This window comes from Geospiza fortis, unplaced genomic scaffold (assembly GCF_000277835.1).
Source record: "Geospiza fortis unplaced genomic scaffold, GeoFor_1.0 scaffold450, whole genome shotgun sequence".
NCBI lineage: Eukaryota > Metazoa > Chordata > Aves > Passeriformes > Thraupidae > Geospiza > Geospiza fortis.
This window is the reverse complement of record NW_005054416.1, coordinates 499,976-518,919: the sequence shown is the minus strand read 5'-3', so window position 1 is coordinate 518,919 and position 18,944 is coordinate 499,976. Positions and strand designations below refer to the sequence as shown.

General features: G+C 37.6%; 1 protein-coding gene across 1 annotated transcript in view; it reads left to right on the top strand.

Moving 5' to 3' along the window:
* Window positions 1–18,944, top strand: part of SBF2 (SET binding factor 2) — a 196,342-nt gene that overhangs the window by 135,875 nt on the left and 41,523 nt on the right. Inside the window, exons 18-25 of the mRNA XM_014309240.2 lie at window positions 10,285–10,455; window positions 11,365–11,621; window positions 12,848–13,020; window positions 13,271–13,344; window positions 13,719–13,914; window positions 14,575–14,702; window positions 16,884–17,059; window positions 17,966–18,111. Of these exons, the coding sequence (XP_014164715.1) occupies window positions 10,285–10,455; window positions 11,365–11,621; window positions 12,848–13,020; window positions 13,271–13,344; window positions 13,719–13,914; window positions 14,575–14,702; window positions 16,884–17,059; window positions 17,966–18,111 (1,321 nt within the window). The remainder of the gene's footprint in view (window positions 1–10,284; window positions 10,456–11,364; window positions 11,622–12,847; window positions 13,021–13,270; window positions 13,345–13,718; window positions 13,915–14,574; window positions 14,703–16,883; window positions 17,060–17,965; window positions 18,112–18,944) is intronic.

The window sequence follows — 18,944 nt, the reverse complement described above, 5'->3', positions numbered from 1 at the left end:
AGAGAATTACATAAAATCAGAAACTTTTTCAGAGTTTTTAAAAGAACAACATTTGATGTAAATAATTTAACTTAAAATCTTTGAATATAGTGCAGAATATTTATTCAGGTTATCTTAAGAACTATCTTGGCAGCATTTTTGTGAAGAAAATGATTTTCGTCCAAGGGCTTTTTTTATAATCTTCAAGGAGAATACAAAATTGTGAGTTAAGTAAGAAGCTGAATTAATAAAAAGATGTGAAACTGGAAGTATTTTGTGTTAATGCACCAATAGATATAATTTCAATGTTTTCCATGGTGAATTATATGTGGTGTTTTGCACAGCACAATAATAAAATGAAAGTAATTTGAGTGTGTACTTTCCTAGCTGAAATGGATTACCAAGTTTCAGTAACAGTTATGGCAGATACTGAATGGAAGAAAGCCTTTACTCCTTGAAATGACTCCTGAGTAAATGACTGTTCAACTCCAGAGCCTGGAGCTGGGTGTAGGAGGGATTCCCAATTTCATGGATGAAGGCTTTCTCTGAAGATTGGAGGCAGTACTAGTGAAATTCAGAACAGTTTATAATATTTTAATCATTATCATTAAACCCACCCCCCCTTCCAAGAGCGAGAGACCCAATTCAAGGTTAATTATGTAACTGTAATTTCATAATTTGAAATGTGCTCCTTGTGTAGCAGCAGCTGTGAAGTCACAGGGAAGATACTCCATGAAAGGCTGATGGGGAAAATCTGTAATGATGGGTGAAGAGTTGATTGCATTTTTGTGTCTTTGTCAGGCAGATTTTACAGTTAGTGTCTGCTGGAATCAGTGGAATATTGGAAAACAGTGGCATAATTTGGTACTAACATTATCGCTGTTACTCAATGACAATATTACATTAGTGTTTATTTTAGAATTTGTGTAAATACTAGAGAATTGCATAAAGCTATTGGATGATGTAGGTAATTTAGAAAAGCAAAATTAGTGGTGTTTTTTACATCTAATGTGAGTTTTGATTTTTAAATTTAATTTCTGCACAACTGTGATTGTCCCAATCACAGTTGTCCGAATGCTTTTAGCCTCCTAGAAAGTTAAGAAGACTTTCTGTAATATGTTAGCTTTCTACACTGATATTTTCATTCTTGCACCTAGTTATTGTGCTTCCTTCTAAAACTTTCTGTCCTACTCTGGTGTGCTTGGATTAAAATCACTTCTACTTTAAAATTCTTCACTCTTGAATTGCTGGCTTTAATTTAGGAAACTCCCATCGTGAAAGACTTCCTTTATTGTCTTGGCAAGGAGTTTTGTCTGCTTCCATTAATTTTCTTTTTGTATCTCTATCCTGCCAGTTCTGATACTATCTTAGTCTATGGAAATGTTTTTGTGACTGAAATAGTATTAAGTAACATTATTTTTAGTACTAAAATTATTTTATTTATCCATTTGCAGAATGCTAATCCCTTTAATATAAAAATACATTAAGTTGCCTGCTTAAAAGGAACATGGCTGTATCATGTAATGGATAATAGAGAAGAAGCTGAACCACAAAGGAACACTTACAACATTATCAAGTGTCTATATGAGCATTATTTGCATTCCTGGAAAATCCAGGAGCCTTAATTGTGGACCAGAACTGCTGGTGTTGCATTTGTACAAAAGAACAGAAAAATGAAGATACTTATCCTCAAGAGCTTACAATAAGTATTTGAAATGAGTGATAATACTTGAAGCCAGTTTGAAGTATTGGAAGGAAGCTGTGGAGTCATCATTATTGCTCATGATTCATGACAGTCATCATTATTCATAATAATAATCATTACTCTTGGTGATTCTGTGCAGCAGTAGGTTAATTAGGACTGGAGTTTTAATAGACATGGCCTAAAAACAGGGTTTTATTGACTTTTGAGAGAGAATAATGTGGTTACTTGGCAGGTGGTTATGAATATGAGTGGGGTCATGGAAGAGCATTATTAAGGCAATGGTCAAGTTCTGTCAATATTTCCAAACACTCCTCCAGTCAAGTTTTTATTACATCCATTAAAAGTTCTTTTCATAGAAATATTATAGTTCAGTAAATTATTTTTGTAAGAGCAAACATACTTTTCATGTTAAAACAAGAATCTGAGGATTCTTGTTAGAAATGATAGAGTGCTTTTGCAGTATCCCTTGCAAAGACAGGCACCCAAATGTCATGTCTGGTCCTTAAGATTTTAACTTGTGCACTTTGCTTCTGAATGGGTGCATAATACATGCCAATAGAATACATTTTATGCCTTTGCAGTAGAGAATATCTCACTTCCAAAACTACTTTTTTAGGTGGGGGAAAAAGAAATTAAACAGGAAAGTATAATACAACACGTTAGCATATTAATAGGGAAAAAGAAATTAAACAAGAAAGTATAGTACAATAGGTTAGCATATTAATAGGACAGACTAACTGGAGAATGTTTTTAACATGTGTCTTTACAAGGAATTTAAGAAATCAATTACTGTGGTAACATTGCTCTGTTGAAGAAGCTGGCTTTCCCAGAATGATAACATAATGGAAAATGTAATTTAGCAATCTGTACTTCCTTTCCTTAGTGGTTTGTGGGAGGAAGTACTTGGTCAGGAAGAAAAAAAAGGAAATTTCCCCCAGTTAAAATGAGACGTAATGATGAGTTTTGTAGTAAATTTCGTGTTACTGTGGGACTGACCCACTATTGCCTGGAATAAGGAGAAATCTTTCTGTTGCATTTCCTCTATATTGGATCACATCATTTGTAACTGATTTCACTTGAGCTTGTTTTCTAGAAATGATTTGTAACTCTGGTTTAAGAAGTTTAATTTCGTTGTTGCCCATCTCTTTACGTTGTTACTTCTAGGGGGGATTACAGTGTTACAGAAATTCTGATTCACTTCGAATTTTCACCATGAAAGAATTTCTGGTGGCTTAATTAAAATCTAGTAAAGCTTCTGAGCTTAATGTGAAGGAATGTAAATGAAGTAACAGAGTCCCCCATGCGTTTTCCATATGTGTAAGTTCAGCTTTGCCTCCTCATCACCATGTCCTTATCCCAGTAGAATGGAACTTTCTGCATGAAAACACAATTTCCTTCATTGAGTTCCATTTCATTGTGCCATTATTCTCTGTCATGACTTGAGCACCATTATTTTACGTTTCCATGAGAGAGCAAATGCTTACAGATGGTAAGGCAGAGAAATTGCTGATATGTTTGTGTGTATTGCCTGCTGCTCTGTGAATGTCTCAGTTGTCATCCTAGATAGCTCATCAACAATTTAAACTGAGTGTGACCAAAGAATTGAGGTGTCACAAATGCTTTTTTTCCTTACCCAGCCAAGTGATTTAAGACCATAATAGGAGTTTATATCTCCTACTCTTGTTTTCATCCATATCCCTGCATTTTTTTTCCATTTGCTGGTTCTGTACCCCTCATGACGGTACCTACAGTTGGAATTCTTGGTGGGATGCTCTTTTTGCCTTCCTCTGATTAATCACAGCCCTCTGAACTTGTGAATACCCCATCAGCTCATTGTCATGAGTTCATAACATTGTGCCAGTAAGAATTCACAGGTCAGGTGTGTGCATCTTCCTTGTGCACTGCATGTGCCCAAACTGCACCTTATTATTTGGCAGAACTGTTCCTGACAATGTCCTGCTCTGTAAGGCACTTCCATTTGGCACCTCCACAGTCATCTTCTTTGTTGGTCAAACTGGATGTTGTTTGATCTTCCAAATGGCTTAGCTCAGAGTGAAAGTTCAGTTTTCATGTCCTTACTTTCAGAATTCTTCATAATATTGCAGTTCCTGATTTTCCCCATCCTCTTTCTTTCACCTGAACCATGTAGTATATATATATATAAAATTTGTATTGCCAAGATGAGATCTACTACTGTCAAATTTTTATGTATTTACAATTTATATTCTGTATTGTACCCTTACGTCTTTCAATTTTGCTCATCCTGTTCTTGAGGGCTACTTGAGGACTATTGTTTTCATAGTTTCTTCAGATAAGGAAATGCTGCATATTGAGAGAAATTCAGAAATAATTTGACCAGTGAAGACAGAGAAAGCTTCCATAGAAGAAGGAAAATAGTAATTAAGAACTACTAGAATGAAGTGACAGAAGAACTTAAAGTACTTTACTACTTTACTACTCTCTTGGGGGATTACTTAGAGGCTCTATTTAGCTGGGCTTTAAGTTACATATCAGGTCACCAATAATCCTAAGAACCATGATTTGACTATAGATAAAACCCATAAACTTGTGAGATTTACAGGGTTTATTTATTTCTGAGCACAGACCTGGATAACTACTTTGTTGCTGTGGGTTATTTTTGTGGGTAGAGCCAATGCCACCATTCCAATGCACTCACAGGTGCACACTCACTACTGGGCCACCTGACCCAAAGGGATTCAGTGAGTTTTTAGGATATTGTCAAAACAACTGTATCAAAAACTCTTTAAAAATAACTGTGTCAAGATAACTTGAAAAACTCTTCAGATGGATTCAACACTTCAACTGAGAATTTGTGAAATCTGTATCTTAACTAATGGATTTAACACACCAAATTGTGATGTATAGAGAGAGAAAAATCAAACTATTTGTCATCCACTTTGTGGAGTTCAACCTTATTTAGAACTGTGAAGTTCTAGTATGAAAATGTCTTCTCTTTTTTTGTGGGATCTGAACATACATCGTTCTAGACTATTTTAGTTTCCTTTCTTTCTTTGTATAACAGAACTATTTAAACCTCTTTTTTATGTCTTTCGAGAAAGAAGTATGTTATTATGTGTATTATTTAACGTTACAGGGAACTTTGTATTAGCATATCTCCATCTTGAGAAATCCATGTAGAAATCTGAGGCATTCTGCATGGCTTTAAGTAATGTCTGGTAAATTACACATGACCTTCAGGAATCCAGGATTAGAGATCATGAGTAATTAGATGTTTAAGTGACTTCTGCCAGAAAATGTATACAGTAAATAAAGCTCCATCCAGAATTACATCCCATTTTTGCAAAATTCTAGAATTCTATTGCCCTCTGCTGGTTTAGTGTACCTGGCTGTGATTTGGTAGCGCTGAATTATGAGTGAATTGACCTCCCTTTTATTTTTCATGCTGAAATAATAGTAGATAAACAGTTTGATGGGCTACTTTACTATTCATTTTGTTTTAAAATAGAAGTCAATCTTGAGTCTGACTTGGTGGCAGGAAAGGGGACAAATTGTTTTCTTTTTTGTTGCCTAGATTTTCAGCTTGCAGACGAAGCTCATTTTAGTATTTCACCATTTTTTTCTAAAGCACTAAGATAGAAATCAACAGAAGCTTTACAGTTCTTCCTTCATGCTTTTATGACATTTCCTCACATTTGTGTGCACAATAAGTGTGGATGTATTTTTATACTTTAAACCAAATAGGAAAGCCTTTAATTGAATTGAATTTTTTGACTGATGTTATCCATGCAGCACAAAGTCAGAGTTGAAAACATATTCATGTACAATTATACTTGTTGGATTATGTGTGTATAATGGCTTTAATGTGAGAGAAGGTAGAATTAGAATAGATAATAAGAGTAAATTGTTAATTGCAAGGGTGATGAGATGTGAGGGAAGGTTGCCCAGAGAAGCTGTGGCTGCCCCATCCCTGGAAGTGTTCCAGGCCAGGTTGGATGGGGCTCTGAGCCACCTGGGAGAGTGGAGGTGTCCCTGCCCATGGCAGGGCTGTTGGAGCTGGATGATCTTCAAGGCAAGCCCTCCTGTGGTTCTGTGCCACACACTCTGTGCTGCAGTGGGATCTGCAGGTGGGATGTAGATAAGGCTCAGTCCTGCTGGTCAGTCAGTGAGGGCTGATCCTGGGGACAACTTTGAAGTTTTTTGGCTTAGCAGGATGTGTGTGGGCACAGCATGGATGTGCCTGCAGGGCTGGCTGGTGGAACACGTTAACATGCAGGATTTGGTTTGCATCACTTGGGCAGGGGTGGCTGCAGTAACTGGTACCTGCTCCTGGCATGCTGGAGGTGCTGACTGACTGGATGTTTATCTAAACAAGGACAGGGACAGGGAGCAGCTCTTTAAATTAGCAGTGCTGCTGGGTCCTGATGACCTCTAGGCCTGCAGATTCCAGGGATAACTGTACCCAGCAGAGGAGAGAAGGAACTTTGGCATGCAAAGATGCTGCAGTAGCTTCCTCAGAGGGGTCAGATGATGACCACAGCCAGTGATTCCTCGAGGAGCTGAGGAGGAAGCTACTCTTTGCCTTCAGCAGCATCCTCCTTCTCACTTGTTCTGCTGCATTTTCTCAGCAAATATATCCTAACCAATAATTCAGGCTGTCAGTTGGAGACAGAAAGACACTTTATTTCTGTAGTAAACTGCATTTCTCTCAAAAACAGTGCACTGTTGAGTTTGCCCCTTCATTTCCATAACTGAGAGACATGCAGCAAAATCCTGTGACAAAAGAGCAGTTAAGTATATTCATATATTATTCTTTTTGGTTTGAAAATCACTTTTCAACTTCACAATCAATAGCTGGATCCTCTGCTTTGCTATAATAAACTTCCTTCTTTAAACTTTTGTGGTGTAAAGGGTAGTAACTGCTGAGTGACCAGCACAACACATGCTTTTCTTTATCTGAAACAAGCAATCTAGATAATTTAATGTTACAGAGACATTCTTTGAGGATCTGGACCCCACAGCAAGTTTGGGAGCCTTGGAACTGGTACATATTTCTTACAGAGTTGCAAATATCATTTTCACAATCAGGAGTATCCAGTGTAGGGAAACAGGGAAAAAAATCTAGGCAGATGTTACCCAGTGCCTCTCAGTAAGGTGGAAATAATGGCAAGATAATTCCTGAATTCAGGAAGTTGCCTGTATAGTCTTACATAGCAAGTCCCAAACCTACCTTGTGTTCTCACAAACTCTATTATGTAATTAATTATTTTGATAGGGGTAAGGTCTGTTTCATACAGAATTTGGAAAGGGAAGGGAGCATTTGGGGGTTTTAAGTTTCATTAATCTGTTTAAAGGACTCAGTGTCCTTTGCAGAAGTTAACTGATTTTCTGCTGGTTGTTACAATTTACACCTCAATGCTCCTTCTGTCATACTGACAGCTTTAGAATAAGGACTTCATCAGTTCAGAACTATTTTTATTATTTTCTTCTGGGGTCTCTTTTAAGCTCTCAGTCCCTAAATCTTCCTTTACAAGTAGGAAATTCTTTTGCTGCCTCCTGCATTAATCCTGTCTGGCAGGAGTGAGTTACTGGGACAGAGGGAGAGCACAAATATCAGTGTAGTTTAGCTGCCCTGTGGAGAGCTAGGTGAAGATATGTTTTATATATGTAGTATTTCATGATGGAAAACACCAAACTGCTGTTCTACTTCAACTGGAGAAATTCTGAGCAAATTCTTTGGAGTGCAGCAGTAAACATTGGGGCCCTTTTGATGTTTTAGGTGAGTTTCCATTCTGGGGAAATGGACTGACTAAGCACTCTCAGCATAGAAAATATAGACACTGCAAACTTCATGGAATGCTTATGTTTGTACCAAGAGTATTTTTAGTCCGTGGGTTTAGGCTGCGCGGGAACAGCAGTGTGCTTCTTGAGGTTGGTATTGTTACTGCTTTTTTTTACAAACAAACTAACCCAAACAAGCAGAGAATCCAAAGTGATTTTTCCCAAAATAACTGGCAGAGCCAGGAACTGCAAGTCCTGATTTTGATTCTGTGCTCTGGCCACTATCAGGTTTTACCATTTGTTTCAACACATGCAGGTGATGAGAAGGATAATATTTATGATCACTGAGCTTTTTTTGATGTGTTTTCTTTCATGCTTTTGTAAACAAACTTTTTAAAATTTGGTCTAGAGGTTATTGTCAGTGTTGATTTATGTCGTTATATGTGAACATAAATCTCCATTGTTTAAAAATTATGTTTTGTACATGGCTGTTCATGGTTTTAAATCATGAGCACAGGAAGAGCATCTGCAAGCCCCTCAGCTTTCCTGTCATGTTTGTCCCCATGTGAAAATCATCTATCTCATTTTTATTTCTTTAGACCCACTTTTAGGAGCTTAAACTTCCTTTTGAGTTTGTGTCAAAGATCACTCCTTTTCTATCCAGTTTACCCAATAACCTGATGTGGGTTGAGTCATCAAAGGCAACTGAAGATGTTGATAGCCAACTCACTCCTTTGTGTGCATTTACTGCACAAATTGACAATGAGTTAACCCTACCAACTAGGCTTGAGAAGACTTTTTATTTTCTTTCTCCTTTGGTTTTCTTTCCCCTTTTTCTTTATTTTCCCCTTTACCTTCCCCCTCTTCTTGACATTCATACTTCCTTTTTGCAGACCTGTTGTGACTGGGAATCCAGTCCCAGTGAAAAAACAATAAATCAAAGTAAAAGTCATGATATGGCTTTAGCACTAACCTTTGCTTTCAAGCTGTGTTGTCCATATTTTTATTCCATGATTTACCCATCATCCCTATTCCTCTGTAGCACAGGTTTTGTGCATCTGGATTTTGAGGTAGGTCAATGATTGGGCCAGATCAGTTTGTGGCCCCTTTGGTGTGTCTTTTGTATGATTAGGTTTTTTCAAGGGAATGTCCAGCAGTCCCTACAAAGATGAGTAGGACACTGTGCTGACCTGTTCTGGGATTTAACAGCTGGATCAGATGTGGGAGATCAGTTATCATTTCCTGTCATCTGCCATGAGCTGCACCACAACTGAAACTTAGGCATCTGGTAAACAAACCAGGTATCTTCTCTCTCAGGCTGCATCGAGTAAACTAAGTCACATTGAACATTATTTGAGTAGATGTAGATTTCTCAACAGGTTACCAAGAAATTTTGATTAAATTCTTTATGATCAAATTAAAATTATGCTGCTCACTTTTAGATGGCTAAGCACAAGAAGGCACTTCGGTGGGGTAAATTCTATTAGCATGCCACATAGCCTTTCCTCAGATACGGAATTTTCAAGAACCTTTGATAGGGAATAAGTACATGGCACATGATCAGGACTTTCAGTTCATGCTGTACTTGGAGGAGCCTAGTGAGGAAAACACAGTTTGAAGAATTGCAAAACTGGAAATCTGTAAACCAGACTGCAAAATTTTTGGTTGTAATTTCCCACCCTTCCATTTGAATGCCCAAGTGCCAACCATGGAAATATTGTAAGTACTGGCTGTTCTGTACAATTCTACAATTACAAGTATTAAATGGAGTAGTATTCATGCTCTTCAGGAAAGTGGTTCAGAACATAATCACTGCAGTAGAATCTAAGTTCTAGATATTGTGTGTTTCAGGTAATGAGTAGTATTGTGAGTGAAAACCATTAAATGAGGCACCCAGTAATGTACTTTATTCTTCAGGTCTGCTGCAGAAATAATTGTAGGCACAAATTTAGATTACCTGCTTCTTTGCTACATGCACTATACAAGACATTGTTTTGTGGCCTTGTATATTTTTAAAGTAAGAATATGATAAAAGATTTCATTATTTGGGTCATTGAAATAAATTTCCTTTCTTTGTATGTGGTTATCAAGAATATTAAACAACTCCCTGGGAGACTAGTGAAACCTAAATAAATAGATGTACTTGAAAAAAATGGTTCATTCATAATGACTAATGCTGTAACAATTCTGGGTTTGTTTGAGACTTTACAGTGATCCAGACCCTTGTGACTTCAAAGAACATACCCAAATTAGCACTCTTTCAGGAACTGGATTTGGGTCATTCAGTTCAGTAAATAACACTGAAGATAAGGATTTATCTCATCTTCTGCTGTTGCAACAAATGCAGATTATCGGAAGGACTCAGCTGACACTCACTATTACTTTAAATTTCATTACTACAGTTCTAAATAAAATAAGAAATCATTTTCATCTCTTTGAGTACTGATTTCTTTGTTGTACAACTAGGTTATTAAAAATACTGTGGTTTGTTGGCAAGGAAGATGTTTTATATTACAAATATGTTCTGTACTGTTATCACAAAATTCTTACCTCAGTTCTCATTTTTCTACTCTGAATCAAGAAGACCATGCCTGGCACTGGCATTAGCCTTGTATACAACCTCCCTGTGTGTTAATTTCTTGAATGGCACTAAAGTGGAGATAATTTCTCTGCCCATATTGCAGTACAAAAGTTGATATATTTAATATTTCAGTCTGTACTAGTAATCATATATATGCACATATGTGTGTGTCAGTTCTGAAGTCATAGACTTTAAAAAAAATTGAATAATAGGACTTGACTAATAATATTTGTCAACTTTGCACATTTTTTGCTTTCAGAAATTAGCACCTGGGGTTAGTCAGTTTGCTTACACCTGTGTACAAGATCATCCTATCTGGACTAACCAGCAGTTTTGGGAAACAACCTTCTATAGCAACGTGCAGAATCAAGTTCGCTCCCTCTACCTTACAGCCAAAGATGACAACCATGCGGTGCAGTTGAAACAAAAGGTAGGAGACTCTATTAAAACATTAATTTTTTTATTCACAAATTAATTGTCTCCTAGGTTACAGAGAGTTAAGTTATAGTTTTTCCAATTTTACATGTTTTTCTTTCATTTTCTCCTGTATTACATAGTATACAATAACATGAGAAATAATAGAAATTTACATTTATCTGCAAAGCATTATAATTTGATGTTAGCTCAGCTTAGTGTGGAAAAAGCATTTGCAAGATACCTAGTCATTCATTGATTTAACATCAGGCTTTAGGTCACTAATATCAGCTGCCAGATTCCTTTATTCTACTTTGACTGTGTGCCATCTACCTAGTTTGCTTTAAGCTAATGCTAGAATTGGACTCCAACATATAAAAACATGAATGTTTCAGCTGGTCTGGAAGCTATTTATATAAAAGCTTCCCTCACCTGAACATCCTAGGAATTTGGAGAATATTGCCAGCACTGAGCCATGAGCTGCATGTTATTTCTCAATCTGATTTATGCTTGTTCTTATTTCAGCTAAGTGGATAAGCTGAGGAGAGCAGCTGTGTTAAAATCAATAAACCACTATGAAGAAACAGGGAAGATTGTATGGCATAAAAAAGACCTTGAAAGCAATGATGTTATTTAGAACTGCCCACGTTGTGCTACTGGTGCATTTCAGTAAACTGCTCTCAAACCTCAGTTCCCATAATCATAACTCTCCTTAAACCCTGTTGAGGATAGTTATTTGCTCTTTCTTTTTAAATGAATATATAATTTAAATAACTGAAGAAGTTTAATTAGCAATGTAATAAGTAAAGCCTTGGCCAAGCATTGTTTTTTTTGGTGTTGGTTTTTTTTTTGGTTTTTTTTTTTTTTTTTTGGTATCTTTATCTTTTCTTCTATGTCTTTATATTTCTTTCTCTGTGTCTTCTAGGAGAAACCTCCTGCAGACCAGGAGAAGACAGCAATGGACCTGGCTGCTGAGCAGCTGAGGTTATGGCCAACCCTTAATAAACAGACACAGCAGGAGCTGGTCCAGAATGAGGAAAGCACAGTTTTCAGCCAGGCCATTCATTTTGCCAACCTCATGGTGTACCTGCTGGTACCCCTGGATACAAGTAAGAACAAGCTGCTGAGGACATCAGCCACTGGGGACTGGGAGAGTGGAAGCAACAGCATTGTCACAAACAGGTGGGTACCCAAGGCCAGGGCTCATCCAGCTGGATGGGTCACAGCTTGCACAATGGCTGTACTCTAAATATCAGATTGTTTCAGCATCTTCACTCCTTTCAAGTTCAGTAGTTGAGTAGAAGTCTAACATGATTCCTCTCAAGTAACAGAATTTTGTCTGGAGTGATTCCATTTAAAGGAACATTGTATTGTCCCAGTAAGAATTTTTAATCTAGTAATGCAGATGTTGAAGACAAACATGGGGTTTGGTGAGAAAGAAAACAGCAGCCCCAAACCCACTCTGTTGGTTTTTATTTAACTTGATAAAACCACTGTATGAACCTAAAACCAAGACAGCATTTGTATAGCATCTATAAAATCATCATTTCTGTGCAACAGCTGCAAAGGAGGAAAGGCACTGAGGTCACAAAAAGCAAGAGGACTAAACCACAATGGCAAAGGTTAAATTACTAAGGAAGCAGTAGGAGTATAACACCAGTTCCATTCATTCCCTAGCATGCAAATCCAGGACATTTCATAACAAGCCTTCCTCCCTGTTTATTGTCTTCATTATCACCTCTCTGTACAAATTCTCACTTGATAAAATTGTAGAACACTATGTGAGTACATTGGCAAGAAGTAAAAGGCTATCAGGATGAAGCTCCCCATGGAGTTACTAATTTCTGCTGACTACACGCCTCTAATCTCAGACATTAGGATGTGCTCAGTAGACTGCTTGTGGTGTATGTTGCAATCTATGAATTTGGCCCCAAATATTATTATGGGAGGCATTTTTAGCCATTTAAAGTACATCTCCCACTGACTTGCTTGCTTATCTAATGCACAAAAAATTTTCCTTATGATCTTTTTAGCTTTTGATTGCTTTGCTCTGTAACCTAAATATACAATTAATGATTTTCTCTATATAACTGGATATTTGCTTACCATGGATTGCAAATACTTTACTTGACTTTATGAAGGGAAGACACAGAGCTCACTTCCAAAAAGCTGTTTTTTCTCTTCTGGGCCTATCTGTCCTGACCTCATGGAGAGAAAATTGTCCAGTGTCATCATTCATGAAGTTTTGGCAATGAAAGTACAATGTAATTGTGGTACCACCTTTCTGCAAGGTTTGCAAATTGTAACTAGGAAAAACCCCCACAGCTTGTCAGTGTCTGTTCAAGTGTCACATGTGCATCACCAGCTGAATTGTTCACACTTGTTACTGCTTTTATTTCTGCCCTTAGCATTGCAGGCAGTGTTGCAGAGAGTTATGACACTGAGAGTGGGTTTGAGGACTCAGAGAACAATGATGTTGCAAACGCAGTCGTGCGCTTCATCACCAGATTTATTGACAAGGTCTGCACAGAAAGTGGGGTCACACAGGATCACATCAAGGGTCTGCACTGCATGATACCAGGTAGGAATTGTCACAAAGAGGTGCTTTATAGTCTTTTTTCTTTTCCTAATTAAACAAATGCACTTTCTAATTTGAGTTACCTTCAGATAAGTTAGAGTGTTCTTTTCCAGACTGTAATTGCTTTTGAATGTCAGATAATTATTTCCTTGATGTCAAAATTTGAGAATTTCAGAATTATCAGTTTTAATTACAGGGCAGCTTTTTCTTTCCCATTGTGTCAGACTTCATTTATGGTGTTCCTGCTTTTCAGGCATTGTAGCAATGCACATAGAGACTCTGGAGGCTGTCCATCGTGAGAGTAGGAGGCTTCCACCAATACAGAAGGCAAGTGTTATGAAACATATTTGTAATCTTTACAAGTAGTAGAATCATTAAATCTTGTCATTTTTTTTTCCTCACATAATGTTATGAGGAAATATCAAAACATTAAAAGAAAATTTCCACTAGTGATAAATAAAGTGCTTGGCTTTGGTCTCATGAAATATGAAACTAGTAGAGCCAGACTTCTGATCATAAACAAGCTGTTGCATGCCCACTGCTTTTTGTGACCCATTTCTCTTCCTTGAGTCCAAACTCCATCTCCCTTCTTTGGACTAAGTGTCATAACAATTTTGTTTTTAAGCTTTTAAAGCCAAATGTTATTGCTAACCTGAGGTATAACACTGATTTACACTTACATTTCCATTTATTTGCATCAGCCCAAAATTCTACGGCCAACTTTACTGCCAGGAGAAGAATTTGTCTGTGAAGGTCTCCGTGTGCTGCTGGATCCCGATGGCAGAGAGGAAGCCACGGGAGGACTGGTTGGAGGTCCTCATATCCTCCCTGCTGAGGGAGCTTTGTTCCTTACCACTTACAGAATTATATTTAAAGGCACTCCTCACGATCAGCTGGGTAAGAAAATCCAAACAGTGGTAATTGTGGTCCTTCAGATAGGTAGGATTTTGGGCTGGCCTGTCCACCTATTCAAGCGTCAACATCATTAAACAGGTTTTTTTCAGACACTGGAAGCAAGTGAAAGGAAAAATATTCATGAGTTGGTATTCTACCTAAAATTATTGCTTGGAAATAACAGTATTTTCTTAATATGTCAGCTCTTCTGAATTCTATTTTTTCATAGTTTAACATGTGCTTTTTCTAATCAGATTGTCAGTCAGAAGTATAAATGTATTGTGGAAAGTTTATGGTCATATGTAAAGATATCAAAGTATATAATTTCTGTTTTTAAGTTATATATTGAATTATGAAATCTGAATAAACTTGAAAATGTTTCTTTACCCCCTACCAACCTTGGTTTTGGGGGTGCATTTCCATTATGTAGAAAGACTCAGAAGGAAGGAGAATATTTTTGTAATCATCACAGCTGAAATAGAGTAGAAATTCAGATTACAAATGACGCTTTAGGAATTTGCCAACTTTTTGGGTATTTTGCCTGAAATTAATCCTGTACCATCATGTTCATGTTGCTTGGTACTTATCCACCCTTGTTTATTCCAGTGACAGTGTGAGCAGAGGTTGTGTGGTCTGACAAGTGTCTGTGTGTTGTATCCTCAGTTGGGGAGCAGACGGTGATCCGGAGCTTTCCCATCGCCTCCATGACCAAGGAGAAGAAGATCAGTATCCAGAACCAGCTGCAGCAGAGCATGCAGGAAGGGCTGCAGATCAGTTCAGCCACTTTTCAGGTAGAAGGAAGTTTTGTGAAAATTTATGTGGCTGCAGGCAGCTCTGGATATTTATGAGCAGCACTTTGCCCTGGTATTTGCGGGGAGTTCGGTTCTCTGCCCTGCAAGGTCAACAGACAAGGCAGAACTCATAGAAACCCTGGCATTTCTTGGCCCACTTGATATTTACAGAGGGTTGCTATTTTCACACTGGATTTCTTTCACTGCTTTCCTCACCTGTTTTGGAACCAGAAAAGGGCTGGTTTGGGTCCAGAATCTCTGCATGTATAAGTAGAGGTCTAGGGAGGCTAGTAAGAACCTGCTTCCTCTCCTCCAGCTACATGGAATCAATATGGAAAAGCTGTAAGTGTTGCTTTCTCCTCAAGGTTTGTCACTTCACCAGCTTTCTGTTAAAATCCATGGCAGAAAGTCCTGGAATGTTGCACATGGAAGCTGCACTCCAGGAATCTTTAGGATAGAACCAATGAGCCTCTATATGACAGGCACAGATCCTGGAATTTTCTGTAGGATCCCCATCAGTGTGTTCAACAGAAGTGTGTATTGCAGGGTAATTGATAGAGATGAACTGGTAAAAATTAGGAATCCTGAAGTCTTTCCTGAGTTTTCCTTCTTGGTTTTGGTCTTAACCGTGGTCAAACCCTGAGAGATCAAAAGCTGCAAGCAAAGAATTCTGTATCATGGACTGAAAATAGACTGCAGTGCTGAAGATATGAAATACTTTGCTGGGTTGACTGACTGCAGAAGCGTATTTTCGTTGAGAACAGTAACTCCAACATTTGAAACCATAACAAAACAGCATTTTACTAATTCCTTACAATAATGAGCATCATTTAGCTAATCATCCTTCAGTATCCTCTTCAAAAACACAAAATTAGGAATGCTAATGAGTAAAACAAGCAAAAAACAGTTGTTCTTGTGGACTTTTGAGAGGACTTTTATTTTCCAGAAATCTTTTTACCAGAATACTTAGCATGCTTCAATGATGTGATAAATACAGACACAGCTCAGTGTTTTCAGGGCTGGATTCAGGTCAAACATCATCTTTGCTTTTGTTTAGCATAGTTTTGTATTAGGTTATGAGAACAAAAACAAGCCACAAACAGTTTATTCCCTGTCCCCCATGTAACAGCCAGGGTTCAGCACAGGGGATGAAATAGCCCCTCCCCTTTGTTTATTAATTATGATTTTCAGATGGGTTTGTGTGCAGCTATGCTGTTTGGTATCTTTAAAACTTCAGATCTGTGTAACCCCGAAAGACTGAAGGGCTCCTTTCAAGGAGGTCCTAGAACAACAGAGCCATTAGTCATTTGGAAAGTATTTACAAAACAAGTGAAATTGGAAAAGCAAGGATGAAATCCACCTCCTAGATGGCAAGCAAAGGAATTTAAAAGGTGTCTAGGTATGTGCTCAGAAACAGAGCTCTAGGATATTTCTTTGTTTGTTTTCTCCACATTCTTAGAGTTCTTCTGGGCCTTTTTATGGATTCCGTATTTTCTGTCTCTTATTTGTTTTCCCTGAATTGTTGACTTGCTTTCAGCAGAGGATGATTGGATTGGATTTTCCCCCCCCCAGAGCCTTTCAAAAAAGCATTTTTAGTCAAGTAGAAGGATCAGTGTTGAATAGCACAAGGTTGTTTCCTTTTTAAGGAGCAGATTTCGCTATCACCTTTTTTTACTAGCAATTTTCTACACTTTGCAAGGTGAGGCCAAAATTGGAACATCTTAGTAATAGAAATATAATGGTTGTGACATATGAATGCTGAAGTTGCTGGCTTGCTGAGTCTTTGAAGTGCATTACCAACCTCAGTTCCCAGTGTAGGGGCAGAGCTGGCAGACTATTTCCCAGCTAAGCTGTCCCATGTGACCAGAATTTGAACTGCTGTAGATGTCTTAGTGCCAGCACTACAACTTGGATTTACCAAAATATTTTGTATTTGATCTTATGAGAATTCCAGATGCTGCCTAGTGAAGATACCTTAGTATTAGGACATAAATTTAAAAAATTCTTAAAATGTGCAATAGCTGTCAAATAAATGAGACATATGTACATATATCTGTATTTTCTGAAGGGCATAATACTGTGAAAGTATGGGAATTTTGCTACTATATTTTAGAATTTTTCCATTTCTGAAATTCTCAGATTGTTTTCCAGTTTCTAACATGTCATGTCTTTAATACACAGTTAATTAAAGTAGCATTTGATGAAGAAGTCAGTCCTGAAGTGGTGGAAATATTTAAGAAACAGTTGATGAAGTTCCGTTACCCTCAGTCCATCTTCAGCACTTTTGCCTTTGCAGCTGGGCAGACAGCACCACAGATAATTCTCCCCAAACAGAAAGAAAAGAACACTTCATTCCGGTACAGCCTGCCTTCCTTTCTTTTCTTTTCTTACTGATGTTCTTGTCTTGTGTTATCCAAATGCCCTGAACAACAATGCACAAGTGGAGATCATGTCAAAATAAGTGATTGCTAGTTTGCATCTCTTTGTATATCCTGAGTAAGAAATAGATTAGTAGGGTACAGATATTTATTTGGGGTAGGAATTATATTCTTGATCTAAACTTCTGGCTGCAGTAGATTTGAATGAGCACCTTATTGCATTTTGAAACACACAAAGTAGAGGTAGCAACTTGAGCTATGCAACCTTAACATGGAAAGAAGATTAATTGTGTATTACTTTATAATTAGTAGCCTAACCACTTAAAGCCTGGTGAGAATTAGGATTAATTTTACCCTGTGCATTTGCCCTACTGGTTTTTAATTTAGAGTTTGAGCTTTGGGTCCTCTTTCGAATTTTATGTTACACATTAATTTTTATTGGACCAGCTGCATCATTAGTCTGTTCCAGAGTGTTGGCTCCTGTGATTCTCTTGATTAGTGCATTGTTGACACAGGAAATAGAATCCCAAGCTAGTCATGAAATCCTAAAACTTGAATATAATTTCTATCTTTCCTGCCTTTACTTTGGCAACTTTCTAGTTTTATCACATTACTAGCAAAATAAAAAAACCTAAAGAAATATGACCTCCCTAATGATGGTATTCATTACCAGTAGGAAAAAAAAGGACATAAATTTATCTTAAAGTAATACAATTTTTGTTTCAAAATTAACATAGGAAGCAGTTTTTCTGAAGTTTGTAGTTGTTATATTAAGTGAAAAACTATTAAATCCATTTGATTTGCGTTTTTTCTAGAAATCTGTAAATGCTATCAGGCAGAATCAGATGAATGTTTCCAAATGCTTTTGTTGTTTTGGATTTACAGTACCTTCTCCAAAAGCATTGTGAAGGGAGCAAAACGTGCTGGGAAGATGACAATTGGGCGCCAGTACTTGCTGAAGAAGAAAACAGGGACCATAGTGGAGGAGAGAGGGAATCGGCCTGGCTGGAATGAAGAGGATGATGTCTCTGGTAAGAGTGTGACTTCTCTGTCCATGCTGGTTAATAAATCTGTCCTGTTATGCTTCCATTCTGGTATATTGAGTGAGAAATGCCTTCAACAAGAAATTGAAGGGTTTCCTAGACAGGAAGAAGAAGGGTTTCGAATTTGTGTGTTTAGTGACTGTTTTCTTTTGCAATGAGAAGAGGAAGTTGACTTAATTCAGTGGTACAGCAAAGTACTGGATTGTTTTTTAATTATCAAACTATTTAGATATGATATCTTTTAGATCATTTTTACATCATGCTAATGGAGATGAAACAGCACAGAAGCATGCTGCAGCTTCCATTTATCTCTAGACATCTGACATCTGCAGCTGGTCTGTGATGAGGAAGCAGTAACTGGTGAGGTGCAAGAGTGAGTGAATTGGAGACTTTTGTGGATGTGCAACTGAGAAATGATTTCTGAAAGCAGCAGATTTCGTTACTACTGAAAATACCACTTCCCATATTTTTGGTTGAAATTATTTTGGGGTAGAAGGTAGAAAGAGGTTTGGGCACTTTGTGCAGTTTGTGTGATGGTGTGGAGTTTGACTTTCCCCAAAAAACCTCTTTTCCTTCTCCCATATGCTGCTGTCTGTATATCCTTATCTGGACCACTGCTAATTTATAATAAACCACTAGAGGGAACCAGATTCTCCTGTACATAAACAGGTGTTTTTTGTCAAAGCATTCTTTCTTTAAAAGAAACAGCCATCTCAGATAATGAAGTGTTCTTCAAACACTGATAATTTCTTCCAAACATCAAACAAGCCGAATTTGCTGTTGAATGTTTGGTCACTGAGCAAGGCAACTCATGTGACTTA